The 17,827-nt window shown below is 45.1% G+C and overlaps 2 protein-coding genes across 2 annotated transcripts; one reads left to right on the top strand and one right to left on the bottom strand.

Annotated features, from left to right (window-relative positions):
• The first annotated feature begins 1,214 nt into the window (after nucleotides 1-1,214).
• On the top strand, nucleotides 1,215-6,363 carry LOC106591565 (extracellular calcium-sensing receptor). Its single transcript, XM_014182781.2, has 7 exons — nucleotides 1,215-1,288; nucleotides 1,669-1,963; nucleotides 2,755-3,044; nucleotides 3,706-4,001; nucleotides 4,273-4,481; nucleotides 4,771-5,116; nucleotides 5,384-6,363. The coding sequence occupies exons 1-7, from the start codon at nucleotides 1,230-1,232 to the stop codon at nucleotides 6,361-6,363; spliced, it is 2,475 nt and encodes an 824-aa protein (XP_014038256.1). The 5' UTR covers nucleotides 1,215-1,229.
• A 3,387-nt stretch (nucleotides 6,364-9,750) lies between these two features.
• olfcu1 (olfactory receptor C family, u1) lies at nucleotides 9,751-14,890 on the bottom strand (the record flags this gene model as incomplete). The annotated part of the gene is made up of 10 exons (XM_014215346.1): nucleotides 9,751-10,179; nucleotides 10,285-10,760; nucleotides 10,866-10,989; nucleotides 11,192-11,419; nucleotides 11,585-12,061; nucleotides 12,225-12,491; nucleotides 12,787-12,873; nucleotides 12,950-13,265; nucleotides 13,664-13,944; nucleotides 14,843-14,890. Coding segments are annotated over 10 exons (2,733 nt in total), but the record flags the coding sequence as incomplete, so codon positions are not given.
• Between the last annotated feature and the right edge of the window lie 2,937 nt (nucleotides 14,891-17,827).

Raw genomic sequence — 17,827 nt, 5'->3', positions numbered from 1 at the left:
AGCGCGCGGGAATTGTCGTCACGAATGTGAAATAAAAATGTATTTACGTTCGTTCAAACATGTCAAACATTGTATAACATAAATCTTTAGGGCCTTTTTCAATCAGAACTTCAATAATGTTCAAGGCGGACGATTGCATTGTCTTACAAAATGTTTCGGAATGAAAGAGTACCCAAGGGCACGCGTGTCATAGTAGTAATGGCCCTCCCTCTATGACAAACTTTCCAGGCCTCTCGTTCGGTCAGTTTTTACCGGAGAAGACTCAAACCACTTTGTAAAGACTGTTGGCATCTAGTGGAAGCCTTAGGAAGTGCTAAATGAATCCTAACTCACGGTGTGTTTCATAGGCAAAGGGTTGAAAGTGATTCCACAAATCAGATTTCCACTTCCTGTTAGGATTTGTCTCAGGGTTTTGACTGCCATATGAGTTCTGTTATACTCACAGACACCATTCAAACAGTTTTAGAAACTTCTGAGTGTTTTCTATCCAAATCTACTAATTATATGCATATTCTCGTTTCAGGGTAAGAGTAGTAACCAGTTTAAATCGGTTACATGTTTTATCCGGCCATGAAAATACTGCCCCCTATCCCCAACAAGTTAATAGTCCAATGCTCTAACCACTAGGATACCTGCCACCCCATAAGAGAGGCGCATGGTTATTGTGTGTCTAATGTATGTTTATGTCTATCTAATACCAATTTGTAAGTCGCTCTGGATAAGAGCGTCTGCTAAATGACTTAAATGTAAATGTAAATGTAAACCATTACAGTCAAAGTAGTTCTGATGCTGATGCAAACACTCTCTATAGCTGAAAGAAGCAGGACCTGACTGGGTGAGCAGAGCAGCATCTAGCCCCTCCCTTCCTGGCATGGCCATACCCACAGTGTGGCCCCCAGAGGAATCCCCACAGAGGTACGGTGGGTATTTAACCCAGAGTAGAGAGGTAACCTGACCTATGTGGGTCTGTGTGGCACTGTGCTACCCCATACCTTCTACACATCAGGGGAATGAGGCTCTCTCCGGCTCCTGCTCTGGATCCAAGTCTGGCTGGTAGTCTGGTTCTACTACATCTAGCTGTGGTGGCTGGTGGGCTCGCCTTGCTCTCGTCTGCCTCTGCCTCTGGGCTGGAGTCTGTCAGATGCAGGCTCCAAGGCACCCCTCGTCCTCCAGTGTTCTCCCAGGACGGGGACTTTGTCATCGGGGGTGTTTTCTCCATCCACAACTACATGCACACTATGGATCACAGCTACACCAGCATGCCTGAGCCCCTGCAGTGCACAGGGAGGTCAGTGAGCACAAGAGGGAGCAGGGGACAGGACTGTGGCTGTGTGGGTAGACAGATAAATTGTGTTTTAAAGACAGATAAACAGTGTGTTTAAAGACAGATAAATTGTGTGTTAAAGACAGATAAACAGTGTGTTTAAAGACAGGTAAACAGTGTTTTAAAGACAGATAACCAGTGTTTTAAAGACAGATAAACAGTGTTTTTAAAAATGCAGGCTATCCTACAATGTCCTCAAGTACCGATATCTAAAGTGTAGGCATGTAGAAAGTGTGGAAAATAAGACTAGATATTAAGATGTTTGCCCTGGTATAACCAGATATTCTATAGGCTAGTTTACCATTTAGTCAAGATGTGATCACTCACCTATCTTCTTTTTGCAGTTTGGATTCCCGTGAGTTGCGCTTCTCACGCGCCATGGTCTTCGCAGTTGAGGAGATAAACAACAGTTCAGACCTTCTTCCGGGTGTCACACTTGGTTATCAAGTGCACGACTCGTGCTCCTCGGTCCCCATGGCCGTGAAAGTGGCCTTCCAGCTGGCTAACGGCATGGACCCCATGTTTGATACCGGAGAACAGTGCTCGGGGTCGGCTACAGTGACAGCTATCGTGGGCGAGTCTGGCTCCTCGCCTACCATCAGCATGTTGCGCATCATCGGCCCTTTAGGCATTCCTCAGGTAAACTCCTCTGGAAAGAAATCATTCAGCTTCTTTTAATTTACTGTATTCCTACTGTATATTCTCCTCTCTTTCAGGAATGAGTTCAACTTTTAATTCACTGTATTCCTACTGTATATTCTCCTCTCTTTCAGGAATGTGTTCCACTTTTAATTTACCGTATTCCTACTCTGTATTCTCCTCTCTTTCAGGAATGAGTTCTACTTTTAAGTTACTGTATTCCAACTGTATTCTCCTCTCTTTCAGGAATGAGTTCTACTTTTAAGTTACTGTATTCCAACTGTATTCTCCTCTCTTTCAGGAATGAGTTCTACTTTTAAGTTACTGTATTCCAACTGTATTCTCCTCTCTTTCAGGAATAGACATTTCTGTGTGAAATTTTGTGGAGGAAGTTTGGAGAACTTCCATAGGCATTTGAACATAGACTGAGGACTTTGAGTCTGGAGAACTTCTGTAGGCATTAAAACATGATCTGAGGACTATCTTTCATAGGCTAGGTTGTTATGGGAGACCAGGGATTAGTTTCACACCTTTTACTCATGTATTTCACAGCACCAGTATGTCTAATAAAACCATTTTCAATATGAATAGAATGACCAAGGTCTTGGGTAGAAATGTGTATCCTTTTCATTCTGGCCTAATGAAAAAAAACACATGGGATTATTACTATTAATGTCTCCCTAACACCATAATACATAGCTGAAGAAAGAAAGCAGGAAGTAGCCAATACATTAGAATTGTTAGGGCGACATGATGTTCTTTCTCATGTTTTCGACTCTGTTTTTATCTAGGTGAGTCACTTTTCCACCTGTGCGTGTCTGAGTGATAAGAAACAGTACCCAACCTTCTTCAGAACCATCCCCAGTGACCAGTTCCAGGCTGCCGCTCTGGCCCACCTCGTCAGGCACTTCGGCTGGACCTGGATTGGGGCGGTCCGTTCCGACTCTGACTACGGTAATAACGGGATGGCGGCTTTCCTACAGGCAGCACAAGAGGAAGGCATCTGTGTGGAATATTCTGAAGCCTTCTACCGTACCAACCCACTCAGCAGAGTGCAATGGGTGGCCGACGTGATCCGCAGGTGATCCATGATTACTTGTGAACTTCTCATTCACACAAATGCAAGCAAGACTATATTTATAAAAAATACTATTGTTATTAATTTCTCATTTTTCCCAAAGCTGATCTGTGAGACCAACATGATTTGCATATCTTAAGCATGTCAAAAGTGTTGATTAATACCAATGTTCATGTTCACTTCACTGAGACATTCCAATGAATGGCCGTGCTGCTGCTCCAGTTTCAACTGTTCTGCCTGCGGCTATGGAACCCTGACCTGTTCACCGGACGTGCTTGTTGCACCCTCGACAACTACTATGATTATTATTATTTGACCATGCTGGTCATTTATGAACATTTTAACATTTTAACATCTTGACTATGTTCTGTTATAATATCCACCCTGCACAGCCAGAAGAGGACTGGCCACCCCTCATAGCCTGGTTCCTCTCTAGGTTTCTTCCTAGGTTTTTGGCCTTTCTAGGGAGTTTTTCCTAGGGAGTTTTTCCTAGCCACCGTGCTTCTTTCACATGCTTTGCTTGCTGTTTGGGGTTTTAGGCTGGGTTTCTGTACAGCACTTTGAGAATATCAGCTGATGTACGAAGGGCTATATAAAAATAAATTTGATTTGATTTGATTTGATGACCAGCATATTAAGCATATGATATAATCATGTTCCCCAGCTCCACAGCCCGGGTGGTGGTTGCATTCACAGCCATTGGGGACATGAGGATCCTGCTGAGGGAGATGGACCGCCTGCCCTCTCCGCCCCGCCAGTGGATCGGGAGTGAGACCTGGGTCACTGACCCAGATATGCTGCGTTTCGGACTGTGTGCCGGGGCCATCGGCTTTGCCATCCAACGCTCTGTCATCCCCGGCCTCAGGGACTTCCTCATGGACCTCTCCCCACAAAAGGTGTCCAACTCTCCCCTACTCACTGAGTTCTGGGAGGGAGCCTTTGGCTGTAGGCTGGGGAAAGGTATCTATCTATCTATCTATCTATCTATCTATCTATCTATCTATCTATCTATCTATCTATCTATCTATCTATCTATCTATCTATCTATCTATCTATCTATCTATCTATCTATCTATCTATCTATCTATCTATCTATCTATCTATCTATCTATCTATCTATCTATCTATCTATCTATTTGTATATTTATCAATCTATTTGTATTTCTATCTTTCTGTCTCTCTCTCTCTCTCTCTCTCTCTCTCTGTCTGTCTGTAGGGACCTCCTCTACAGGTGTTGGGGTTGAGGAGAAGGTGTGTGATGGCAGTGAGGATATACAGCAGCTACAGGTCCCCTACACAGATACATCTCAGCTGCGTGTCACTAACATGGTGTATAAAGCTGTTTACGCCATAGCACACGCCATCCACAGCATTGTTTGCGAAGAGAGAGAAAACTCCACTGTGAACTGTGACAAAAGCCTCAATGTGAAGCCAACACAGGTGAATGACAAGTCTGTAGTATAATGTCCTGATAGATATGTTTATTTAGACTACATGTATGAAGGCCATTACGGCTGGTTTTGAAGTAACACATCTGATAAATATATGAGTTAAATGAATGTTCTGTTTCACTCTCTCCCTCACTCCATCTCTCTCTTCCTCTCTCCATCTATCTCTCCATAACTCTTATCCTCACTCCATCTATCTCATCCCCTCTCACCATCTCTCTTCTCTTCTCTCCATCTCTCTTCCCCTCTCTCTCTCTCTCCCTTGCCCTTCCAAACCCCAGGTCCTGGAGAGATTGAGGAGGGTGAACTTCTCTCGTAATGGGTACCAGGTGTCTTTCGATGCCAACGGGGACCCAGTGGCCACCTATGAGCTGGTCAACTGGCAGATAGGGGAGAGTGGGAAGATGGAGTTTGTGACAGTGGGGCGCTATGATGCGTCCCTGCCTCTTGACCAGAGGCTTGACATGGAGAGGGAAATCACCTGGGTAAAGAACAGTACACAAGTACCTGTGTCAGTGTGCAGTGAGAGCTGTCCCCCAGGCACTCGTAAGGCTATACAGAAAGGAAAGCCTGTATGCTGTTATGACTGTATCCAATGTGCAGAGGGAGAGATCAGTAATAACACAGGTAGGCCAATAGGAATAGTTGGCATAAAATGTGTAGTATTTCTATCATGGTTAACTAAGTAGTGGTATATTCATATTACCAGCACTACAAAGGTAGTGTCTTTCAATCATGTTCCTGTTCTTATTATCTCATGTAAGCTGCACATTAATTCAACATTCTTTATAGTAAACTGCCAAAGTGCAGCATTGTGGGACATGTATTTATAAATAAATAAAACCTGAATGTATTATTATTAACATTTGATGCCTTTTGTTTTGTCCTGGTCAGATTCTTCAGACTGTCTGATCTGTCCCGAGGAGTACTGGCCCAACGCTGAGAGAGACCGCTGTATCCTTAAGCCTGTGGAGTTCCTGTCCTTCCACGAGGTCCTCGGAATCATCCTGACCGCCTGCTCTGTGGGCGGGGCTTGTCTGGCCATCGCCACGGCAACCGTCTTCTACCGCCACCGAACTTCGGCCATCGTCAGGGCAAACAACTCTGAGCTGAGCTTCCTGCTGCTCTTCTCCTTGACTCTGTGTTTTCTGTGTTCTCTTACTTTCATTGGCCGGCCCTCTGAGTGGTCCTGTATGCTGCGCCACACAGCGTTTGGGATCACCTTCGTCCTCTGCATCTCTTGTGTTCTGGGGAAAACAATAGTGGTGTTGATGGCCTTCAGGGCTACACTTCCAGGCAGTAATGCCATGAAATGGTTTGGGCTTCCACAGCAGAGATTGACTGTAGTGTTCTTCACGTTTGTCCAGGCTTTGATATGCACTCTGTGGTTGGCCCTGTCTCCTCCCTTCCCCATTAAAAACCTCACTACCTACAAGGAAAAGATCATTCTAGAGTGTGATGTGGGTTCAGCTATTGGTTTCTGGGCTGTGTTGGGATATATAGGACTCCTGTCTCTCTTGTGCTTTGTGCTGGCTTTTCTGGCTCGGAAGCTGCCTGATAACTTCAATGAGGCCAAATTCATCACCTTCAGCATGCTCATATTCTGTGCAGTCTGGATCACCTTTATCCCAGCTTATGTCAGCTCTCCTGGGAAGTTCACTGTAGCTGTGGAGATATTTGCCATCATCACCTCTAGCTTTTGGTTGTTCTTTGTATTATTTGTTCCTAAATGCTTTATTATTCTGTTCAGGCCGGAGAAGAACACCAAGAAACACCTTATGGAGAAGACATCCAATGATGTACATTATTATGAAATATTGAGGGGAACAAACATTGTAACATTCAGTTATATGGTTTATTATACAGTTAGGTAGGACTACTCTGACAGAGATGACCAACAATTTAGCAGGTAATTATTGGTAACATTGTAACTAGTAACATGTAGCAGGGTCACTTTAGATATTCCAATGTTTTGAGAGGTTTTCAAATCTAGAGTGTTAAAATCTAATGACCTGCTAAATGATGTGATTAGCAGTAGCCTACAGAGTGGAACCACTTCCACGTTGTTGGAGAAAAGCTTTATTCCTATGTGAATTGATATAACATTGAAGTGCATGTGTTCAATTGCTATTCGAATTCATTATAGTATGTACTATAATAATATAATTTAATAAACATTTTCAGATATATTGGTGTCTTGTCAATGATTGCTTGGCCTGTCAATCCACATTTGTTAGATACCTTGTTTTTTATAATCATTGCATTTTATTAATTACAGATCACAAATTAACCAACCTTTTCACATTATTGCAAACACTTGACCAGTGATGGTCAGTCTTCTCATGCTTACATCACCTACTAGAGCAGTTAATTAAGACACACACTGTTCAAGAAGCCATATAGTTTCTAGTGCAATGTAGAGTACTTCAATTTCTATTTATTTAACAAGTCATTTAAGACCAATTTCTTATTTACAATCACAGACCACCCCAGCCAAACCCTAACACGGACGACGCTGGGCCAATTGTGCGTCGCCCTACGGGCCTCCCAATCACGGCCGGTTGTGATGCAGCCCGGAATCGAGCCAGGGTCTGTAGTGACACCTCTAGCACTGATATGCAGGGCCTTAGACCGCTGCACCACTCTGGAGCACAGGTACTGTAGTGGGCAGCAACCATTATGAGCTGTGGTTATGAGTAACACTTAACACTAAGTTGTTCTTTACTTGTAGGACCAGTCAAAAGTTAGAACACAGCTACTCATTCAAGGGGTTTTCTTTATTTTTATTATTTTCTACACTGTATAATAATAGTGATGTCAAATCTATGAAATAACACATATGCATTCATGTAGTAATCAAAAAAGTGTTAAACAAATCCAAAACTAATTTATATTTTAGATTCTTCAAAGTAGCTTGCCTTGATGACAGCTTTGCACACTCTTGGCATTCTCTCATCTTGCTTCACTTGGAATGCTTTTCCTACAGTCTTGAAGTAGTTCCCACATATGCTGAGCACTTGTTGGCTGCTGGAGGTGTGTTGGGTCATTGTCCTGTTGAAAAACGAATGATAGTCCCACTAAGCGCAAACCACATGGGATGGCGTATCGTTGCAGAATGCTGTGGTTGTCATGCTGGTTAAGTGTGCCTTGAATTCAAAATAAATCACAGACCGTGTCACCAGCAAAGCACCCCCACATCATCACACCTCCTCCTTCATGCTTCACGGTGGGAACCACACATACGGAGATCATCCGCTCACCTACTCTGCGTCTCACAAAGACATGGCGGTTGGAACCAAAAATCTCATACTTGGACTTATCAAACCAAAGGACATATTTCCACCATTCTAATGTCCATTGCTCATATTTCTTGGACAAAAAATGTCTCTTCTTATTATTGGTGTCCTTAATAACCTGTTAGGGCTAGGGAGCAGTATTGACACGGCTGGATAAAAAACATACCCGATTTAATCTGGTTACCACTCCTACCCAGTAACTAGAATATGCATATACTTATTACATATGGATAGAAAACACCCTAAAGTTTCTAAAACTGTTTGAATGGTGTCTGTGAGTATAACAGAACTCAAATGGCAGGTCAAAACCTGAGAGATTCCTTTACAGGAAGTGGCCTGTCTGACCATTTCTTGAACTTCTTTTCCATCTCTATATTTTACTAAGGATCTCTGCTCTAACGTGACACTTCCTACGTCGTCCATAGGCGCTCAGAGCCCGGGAAAAAACAGAATGTCGTCATTCCAGCCCCAGGCTGAAACACATTATCGCCTTTCTCAAGTGGCCGATCAAGGGACACTGGGCTTATGCGCGTGACCCGACCGCCCCCGCCTTTGTGATTTTTTCCTCTGTTTGCCGAAAAGGAGATTCCCTGTCGGAATATTATCGCTTTTCTACGAGAAAAATGGCGTAAAAATTGATTTTAAACAGCGGTTGACATGCTTCGAAAGTACGGTAATGGAATATTTAGAATTTTATTGTCACGAATTGCGCCATGCGCGCGACACTTCTTTACCATTTCGGATAGTGTCTGGAACGCACGAAGAAAACGCCGCTATTCGGATATAACGATGGATTATTTTGGACCAAACCAACATTTGTTATTGAAGTAGAAGTCCTGGGAGTGCATTCTGACGAAGACAACAAAAGGTAATCAAACTTTTATAATAGTAAATATGATTATGGTGAGTGCTAAACTTGCCGGGTGTCTAAATAGCGAGCCCGTGATGCCTGGGCTATGTACTTAGAATATTGCAAAATGTGCTTTCACCAAAAAGCTATTTTAAAATCGGACATATCGAGTGCATAGAGGAGGTCTGTATCTATAATTCTTAAAATAATTGTTATGCTTTTTGTGAACGTTTATCGTGAGTAATTTAGTAAAATGTTAGCGAATTCCCCGGAAGTTTGCTAGTTCTGAACGTCACATGCTAATGTAAAAAGCTGGTTTTTGATATAAATATGAACTTGATTGAACAAAACATGCATGTATTGTATAACATAATGTCCTAGGGTTGTCATCTGATGAAGATCATCAAAGGTGAGTGCTGCATTTAGCTGTCTTCTGGGTTTTGGTGACATTATATGCTGGCTTGAAAAATGGGTGTCTGATTATTTCTGGCTTGGTACTCTGCTGACATAATCTAATGTTTTGCTTTCGTTGTAAAGCCTTTTTGAAATCGGACAGTGTGGTTAGATTAACGAGAGTCTTGTCTTTAAATAGCTGTAAAATAGTCATATGTTTGAGAAATTGAAGTAATAGGATTTTTAAGGTTTTGAAAATCGCGCCACAGGCTGCAAGTGGCTGTTACGTAGGTGGGACGCAAGCGTCCCACCTAGCCCATAGAGGTTTTAAGTAGTGGTTCCTTTGCAGAAAATGAATTCCCCAAATGAACTTTTAACAAGGCATAACTTTTAATTGAAATGCATTCCAGATGACTACCTCATGAAGCTGGTTGAGAGAATGCCAGAGTGTGCCACACTGTCATCAAGGCAAAGGGTGGCTACTTTGAAGAATCACAAATGTAAAATATATTTAGATTTGTTTAACACGTTTTTGGTTACTACATGATTCTATATGTGTTATTTCATAGTTTTGATGTCTTCACTATTATTCTACAATGTAGAAAATAGTAAAAAATTAAGAAAAACCCTTGAATGAGAAGGTGTGTCCAAACTTGTGACTGGTACTGAATGTAATAACTTTAAATCTCAACTTTGATCATTTCTGTTTTCCCTGTTCCCTGTCATCCCTTTCTTAGTGTTTTCTTAGTGTTCCTCTCTGGTCTTAGTAAGATGATGTAACATTTAGGGGCAAAGATGCACAGCAGCAGTCCAAAACTAGAGGCTAAGATGGCGAATATCTCCACAGCTACAGTGTACTTCCCAGGAGAGCTGACGTAGGCAGGGACGAAGGAGATCCACACGGCACAGAAGATCAGCATGCTGAAGGTGATGAGCTTGGCCTCGTTGAAAGTGTCAGGGAGTTTGCGTCCCAGGAAGGCTAGGAGGAGACAGAGAGAGGCCAGCAAGCCGATGTAGCCCAGCACCAAATAAAACCCTGGGGGCCAGGGCTCCTTACACTCCAGCACTACCATGCCAGTAAGACCCTGGTACGAAGAGTTCCTGAACGGGATGGAAGGAGCCATGGAGAGCCAGCCAGCACAGAGACACACCTAGGGGAAGGAGTGGAACAACAAGCATCATGTGTCCGGCCAACATGACAAACATCAAAAGGTTATTTAGTAGGACTACTGTTTAATGAGTTCAACAGGTTCTACCTGAGGTGCGGTGGAGCAGAGAATCAGTGTCCTCTGCTGGCAAGGTCCGAACAGTTTCATCAGGGCACTGGAGCCTGGTACAGTGGCCCTGAAGGCCAGCAGCACTACGATGGTCTTGACCAGGAGGCAGGAGAGGCAGAGCACGAAGCTAACCCCAAACGCTGCCTGGCGGAACCCGCACGACCACGCAGAGGGACGCCCAATGAACAGCAGAGAGCACAAGAAGCAAAGCTTGAGTGACAGGAGAAGCAGGAAGCTCAGCTCTGAGTTGTTGGCCTTGACAACGGGCGTGGCCCGGAAACGGTGGAAGATGGCTGTGACGGTGGTTGTCGAGACAACACCCAGCAGGGAGAATGACACCAGGATGATGCCCATGGTGTCATAGAAGGACAGGAAGTCTTCTATCCCAGCGACGCACTTCACCCTGTCTCTGTCTGACCAGTAGAACTCAGGACATCTAGTGCAGTCTATGGAACCTGCATGGGAGGACACGATGCGCACACACATTGGTCTATATGAAACAATATAGAAATAAGAGCAGGACTTTCAAATTGTGGTGCGTTGTGTCACCGTGTGTGTACCTGTCTGGTTGCTGATCTCTCCAGCTGCACAGGGCAGGCAGTCGAAGCAGCAGGGAGGCTCTCCTGGACGACGGGCTTGTCTGCTGCCAGGAAGGCAGGGGGCACTGCACAGAGACACTGGCACCTGGGGAGAGATACAGGGCACAGTCACACACATAGGCCTTCAACTGTGCCTCTTAAATACTGCATAGGGGAGAACACTCTGAACCCACACAAAGGCCCCTCATTTACTTTAGTTCTAGTTAAGTCTTATTTGAGGAAAGTAGCATGTTTTAGTTTAAATGGAAACTACCCCATTCCACACCTCAGCTTCTAGTACAACCCACCTGTGATTGCCCTCCTATCCACACGATGGCGCTCTCGTCAATCTGCAATTGTTGGCTGAGGGGGGCAGAGCCGTCATAGCTTCCCACCTTCTGGAACTTGATATCTCCACTGCTGACCTTCTGCCAGTTAATAATGTCATAGAGGGGAACTGGCTCCCCATTGGCATCAAAATGCACCTTCTCCCCAAACTGATTGGTGAAATTCACCCTCTTCAGGTGGTGTAAGAGCTGGAGGAAACCAGATTGTGAGGGGATGAGATCATGTCGTTAAAACCATGTAACGTAAAAGGATTATTAAATATTACAGGAAATACATTAATAAATAATCATACTTACTTACCCTCACACACACACACACACACACACACACACACACACACACACACACCATACCTGTCTGGGTGTAAAATATGTGCTGGTGTTACACTTCTCCTGAGCTTGTCTGTGTCCAGTAGAGCCACACTGTAGCAGCTGGTGCAGTGCGTGGGCTATAGCATACACTGCCTTATACACGTTATAGGAGATCCTGACCCGAGACACATCAGAGTAGCTGCTCTTTGTGTCCCTCAGATCTTCTGAACCAGTACATATAGCAGTCAGCCCAGAACCCTTTGAGCCGCTGCCCGCCCCAAAATCCAACTTGCAGCCAAACAGTTCCTCCCAGAACATATTGATGAACTCAGACCCCGGTGTGGGTGAGGGCCTGACCTTCAGCAGGAAGTCCCCCAGGCCAGGGATACTGACTCCTGGGAAGGAGAAGCCCAGGGTGCCCTGTAGCAGTGGGTGGAACTGAGGGGAGGTGAGCAGGCTGGCCGTAACCCAGGCCTCACTGGCCACCCACTGGAACCCTGTAACGTTCCTCACTGCCAGCTGAGGATGAGGAATTAAACAGTTGGTATTGTATGTTGCTTATCCACGTTCTCAAAGAGTTTCTACATAGTTTTATTTAGCACAATAAAACTAGAAGAAAGGAAGATAAATAAATCAAAATGAAGTAAATACTTGACAGAATATTTTATAGAGGAAAACTCACCTCAGAGAGAAACTCCAGCAGCTGGCCCTCTGTAGCGAAGGCTACCACCACGCGAGCCCTGGAGCTCTGCAGGGTGTCCGCCATGGCACGTAGCCCAGCTGGGGAGGGCGAATTGGGGATGGTGAGGTGGAACGCCAGGCAGCCTCCCTGGTCCTTCAGCTGCTTGGTAAAGGCCTGGATGCCATAGCGACTGTAGTCGTCCGAGGTGCCCAGGATGCCAACCCAGCGCCAGCCGAAGTGGCTCACCAACTGGACTAAACCCCGAATCTAGGATGAGATAAAGAAGTGAAGGATTAGACTGAGAGCATGGCATAAGATAAATTATGGGGCACATTTTCATAGCAGCAAAAGCAATGTTTTGAGAGAAACATTTACCATAAACCTCATTGTAATCTGGCACTGTGGTTAAATTTGATATTCTTTATTTAGCAATTTGCATTATAAGGAGGTGATTATTTAACTGGAGTTTAGTAAACTGAGCAATACATGAAGACATAAAAGTCCACTTAACACATTGCTTTTGCACTACTTATGTCTAAAACTTTCTCATCTTCCTTCACACCTGGAACAGGTCACTGGGCACAGTCCGCAGGAACGAGGGGTAGGAGAGTTTATCTGTCAGACAGGCACAGGTCGCAAAGTAGCTCACCTGTGGAGAGAACAATATATCATACATGTTAAACAATCTATATCTGTCTCTGTCTCTGTCTCTGTCTCTCTCTCACCAGTGGGATGTTGAAGGGGCCCAGGGTGTGAGCCACAGCCCCTGTAGGGGTAGAGGAGGCTAGACCGACGACAGCAGTTACAGGGGCTCCAGCCAGGCACCCAGGCATCCTCTCCTCCACCCCCTTCTCTATGTTCTCCTCAGTCCTCTTCCCAGTGACCACGGAGAGCGCCCCTCTCAGGCTGGTGTGGACGTGGTCACAGCTGTCCAGGATTCTGTAGCCCAGCCTCACACCTGGCAGTAAGGTTGAGTTACAGTTAATCTCATCCACCGCAAACACCATGGTCATCATCCAACGGAAGGCTCTGTGGTCGAAACTACACAGAGAGGCAGGCAGAGAGACAGACAGAGAGAGACAGACAGGGAGAGGGAGACAGAGAGGGAGACAAAGAGGGAGGCAGAGAGAAAGAGAGAGAGAGAGATACAGAGATGGAGACGGAGAGGGAGAATGAGAGGGAGACAGAGACAGAGAGAGAGGCAGAGAGCGAGGCAGAGAGAGAGGCAGAGAGCGAGACAGAAAGGGAGAGAGAGAGGGAGACAGAGAGGGAGACAGAGAGGGAGACAGAGTGAGAGAGGTAAAGAACACCAGGAAGACTGTATGAAAATATATTCATTCCGTGCTCTTGGCTAGTTAAAAAACGTTCTCAACAGGAGAAAAGAACATCCCGTGGTAATAATCTTCTACTGTTTCAAGCAGTACCATATGTTCCCTCACCCGTTGCACTGTGTGTGTTGAGGCTTCGTCCTGTAGCTGTGCTCTGGCTCTAGGGCCAGGTAGTGGAGAGGGAACAGACCCCCTATCACTACATCCCCCTCAGACTGCAGCACAGGCAGCTCACTGTCAACCAGACTCACACACCCTAGCCCCAGATCGGCCCCAACCCTGAACCCAGCCCCAGCCCCAACCCTGGATTCGGACCCACCAGCTGTAGCCAGAGAGGTGGGGTAGAGCACCAGGAGGCTGAGCAGAACCCACAGATGTGTTCTGTTGGCTGTCTGACGCAGTGTCAGGACCCAGAAGATACATATCCTGCTAGGTGTCTGTGGAGGTGCCCGCCGCAGTGTCCGCTGTTGCTCCATGCAGATGGGAGATGAAACAGATGATGAAAAAGGGGATATCCCAAAGACTGTTACCGCAATGTGGACAAAGCCAAGGACAACTTACCTGGCTGGCATGTAGACTGAGAGTGGGTGAGAGAGTGATAATATATATAGTTTATGCTAGAAAGGAGGGCTCCCTGTGATATGTGTCAGATAGGTAGACGACCCGCCTTATGAAGGTAATCACATCTGCTTCACTAGTTAAATCAGATGATTGACAGCAGGCGAGGCCAATCAGTGGGACCCACACAGAACCATAGAGCAGTGCTTGATGACTATCACACTCCAATAGAAGCCCTCATTGTCATGACACAAAATGCTGAACTGCAGGAAAGTACCTAGTCAAGTAATATCAAAGTGCACTAAACAGGTAAGAAGATACCGATTCACATGAATATAATTTAACACTCTCCTGTTGTTACTATTTCTACATTCTGTAAATGTACATTGTACAATGAAATGACAGTAATCTCTCTGTAGTGAGATAGAGAGGGAGAGTTACAGAGAGTCCGTGTTGTGAAAGGCAGACTGCGTAGACAGACTGAGTGCTGTCAGGGGAAATGGCATTCAGCAGCGTTGCTTCCACTAGATATCAGAGAGACTGGAGAATCAGTGGAAAACACACACATGGGGGTGAGCACACACACACGTGTGTTTCTGTGTGTGTGTCCACAGAGAAGCTCAGTTGAGATGTGTGAGGCTTTGTGCCCAGATATGTTCCCTGCAGGTGCAGATATAGGATGGAGAGTGAGAGGGAGAGGGACAGTGAGAGGAAGAGGAAGAGATAGAGGGAGAGGGACAGTAAGAGGGACAGGGAGAGGGACAGGGAGAGGGAGAGGAGAGGGAGAGTAAGAGGAAGAGGGAGAGGGACAAGGAGAGGGACAGGAAGAGGGAGAGGAAGAGGGAGAGGGACAGTAAGAGGGAGAGGAAGAGGAAGATGAAGAGGGACAGGTACAGTGAGAGGGAGAGGGAGAAGGAGAGGGAGAGGGAGAGGGTGCGGGACAGGGACAGTGAGAGGGACAGGAAGAGGGAGAGGAAGAGGGAGAGGGACAGTAAGAGGGACAGAAAGAGGGAGAGGGAGAAAAACAACTTTGACTGACACCTACAGGACACATGGTGAAATAGCTTGGAGGTCTTCAATATTTATGTCTCTGACACTCTCATGTCTCATCACCAACCTGCAACCTCTGACCCCTTGCCATCCCTCCCCTACCACCTTGTGCCACCCCTGCCACATGTCAAACATTTACATTAACCTACAGTTTCACAGAGGTTGACATACCACTATAAAACAGAGGTAGAGAGAGAGAGAGAGAGAGAGAGAGAGAGAGAGAGAGAGAGAGAGAGAGAGAGAGAGAGAGAGAGAGAGAGAGAGAGAGGCCCCAGAACAGCAACACAATTAGACCCAACCAAATCATGAGAAAACAAAAAGATAATTACTTGACACATTGGAAAGAATTAACAAAAAAAGCTGAGCAAACTAGAATGCTATTTGGCCCTAAACAGAGGGTACACAGTGGCAGAATACCTGACCGCTGTGACTGACCAAAACTTAAGGAAAGCTTTGACTATCTACCGACTCAGTGAGCATAGCCTTGCTATTGAGAAAGGCCGCCGATGGCAGACCTAGCTTTAAAGAGAAGACAGGCTATGTGCACACTGCCCACAAAATGAGGTGGAAACTGAGTTGCACTTCCTAACCTCCTGCCAAATGTATGACCATGTTAGAGACAAATATTTCCCTCAGATTACACAGACCCACATATAATTTGAAAACAAATCACATATTGATAAACTCCCATATCTAGTAAGTGAAATACCAAATACTGTGTGCAATCATAGCAGCAAGATTTGTGACCTGTTGACACAAGAAAAGGGCAACCAGTGAAGAACAAACACCATTGTAAATACAACCCATATTTATGTTTATTTATTTTCCCTTTTGTACTGTTTACATATGGTTAAAACACTGTATATAGCCATAATATGACATTTGAAATGTCTCTATTCCTTACTGTTAATTTTCAGATTTTATTTCATTTTTGTTTCTTGTATATTCATCTTGCTTTGGCAATGTAAACATATTTCCCATGCCAATAAAGCCCTTTGAATTGAATTGAATTGAGAGAGGGAGAGACGAAGGACAGCCATAATGGTCTAGATATATATATTTAAAGGCCCATTCACAACAACTCCACAGAGCTGCATAGGATTGTGGGTTGAGATCAAGCAGTCCTCTGCTCTGGTGGTGGTGGTTCTCCAATGAGGCCTACCTGCTCCCTTTGGTGGACAGAATGAAGCAGTGAAATAAATTGTTAGAATGAGGTGGTTCTCCAACGAGGCCTACCTGCTCCCTCTGGTGGACAGAATGAAGCAGTGAAATAAATCATTAGAATGAGGTGGTTCTCCAACAAGGCCTACCTGCTCCCTCTGGTGGACAGAATGAAGCAGAGAAATAAATTGTTAGAATGAGGTGGTTCTCCAACGAGGCCTACCTGCTCCCTCTGGTGGACGGAATGAAGCGGAGAAATAAATTATTAGAATGAGGTGGTTCTCCAACAAGGCCTACCTGCTCCCTCTGGTGGACAGAATGAAGCAGAGAAATAAATCGTTAGAATGAGGTGGTTCTCCAACGAGGCCTACCTGCTCCCTCTGGTGGACGGAATGAAGCGGAGAAATAAATCATTAGAATGAGGTGGTTCTCCAACGAGGCCTACCTGCTCCCTCTGGTGGACAGAATGAAGCAGTGAAATAAATTGTTAGAATGAGGTGGTTCTCCAACGAGGCCTACCTGCTCCCTCTGGTGGACGGAATGAAGCGGAGAAATAAATCATTAGAATGAGGTGGTTCTCCAACGAGTTCTACCTGCTCCCTCTGGTGGACAGAATGAAGCAGTGAAATAAATTGTTAGAATGAGGTGGTTCTCCAACGAGGCCTACCTGCTCCCTCTGGTGGACGGAATGAAGCGGAGAAATAAATCATTAGAATGAGCTGGTTCTCCAACGAGGCCTACCTGCTCCCTCTGGTGGACAGAATGAAGCAGTGAAATAAATCGTTAGAATGAGGTGGTTCTCCAACGAGGTCTACCTGCTCCCTCTGGTGGACAGAATGAAGCAGTGAAATAAATCGTTAGAATGAGGTGGTTCTCCAACGAGGCCTACCTGCTCCCTCTGGTGGACGGAATGAAGCGGAGAAATAAATCATTAGAATGAGGTGGTTCTCCAATGAGGCCTACCTGCTCCCTCTGGTGGACAGAATGAAGCAGTGAAATAAATCGTTAGAATGAGGTGGTTCTCCAACGAGGCCTACCTTTATTTATTTATTATAAATGTATCCATTATAAATGTATCCATAAAGTATCAGCAAATACATTATATAGCCATAATTACAGCCATAATAGCAATTGAAGCTTATTTACCTATCTCACATAAATAAGCTAAATACATAATGCATAAAAGAGTTGTAAAATATTACATTGTGGCATTCTTGATGGCAAGATTATAAATTATAAAACACATTTTACAAGGTGGTGATGCAGAATGTGGATCGCCAGTGAAGCCTGGACCTCCTCCAGAATGTGACGGGTCTCCAGTGGATCGTCAATGAAGCCTGGCCCTCCTCCAGAATGTGACAAGTCTCCAGTGGATCGCCAGTGAAGCCTGGCCCTCCTCCAGAATGTGACGGATCTTCAGTGGATCGTCAATGAAGCCTGGCCCTCCTCCAGAATGTGACGGGTCTCCAGTGGATCGTCAATGAAGTCTGGCCCTCATCCAGAATG

The sequence above is a fragment of the Salmo salar genome, chromosome ssa09 (assembly GCF_905237065.1).
Source record: "Salmo salar chromosome ssa09, Ssal_v3.1, whole genome shotgun sequence".
In the NCBI taxonomy this organism is placed as follows: domain Eukaryota; kingdom Metazoa; phylum Chordata; class Actinopteri; order Salmoniformes; family Salmonidae; genus Salmo; species Salmo salar.
Note: the sequence above shows the minus strand (reverse complement) of the source record. Positions and strands in the feature narration are given on the sequence as shown.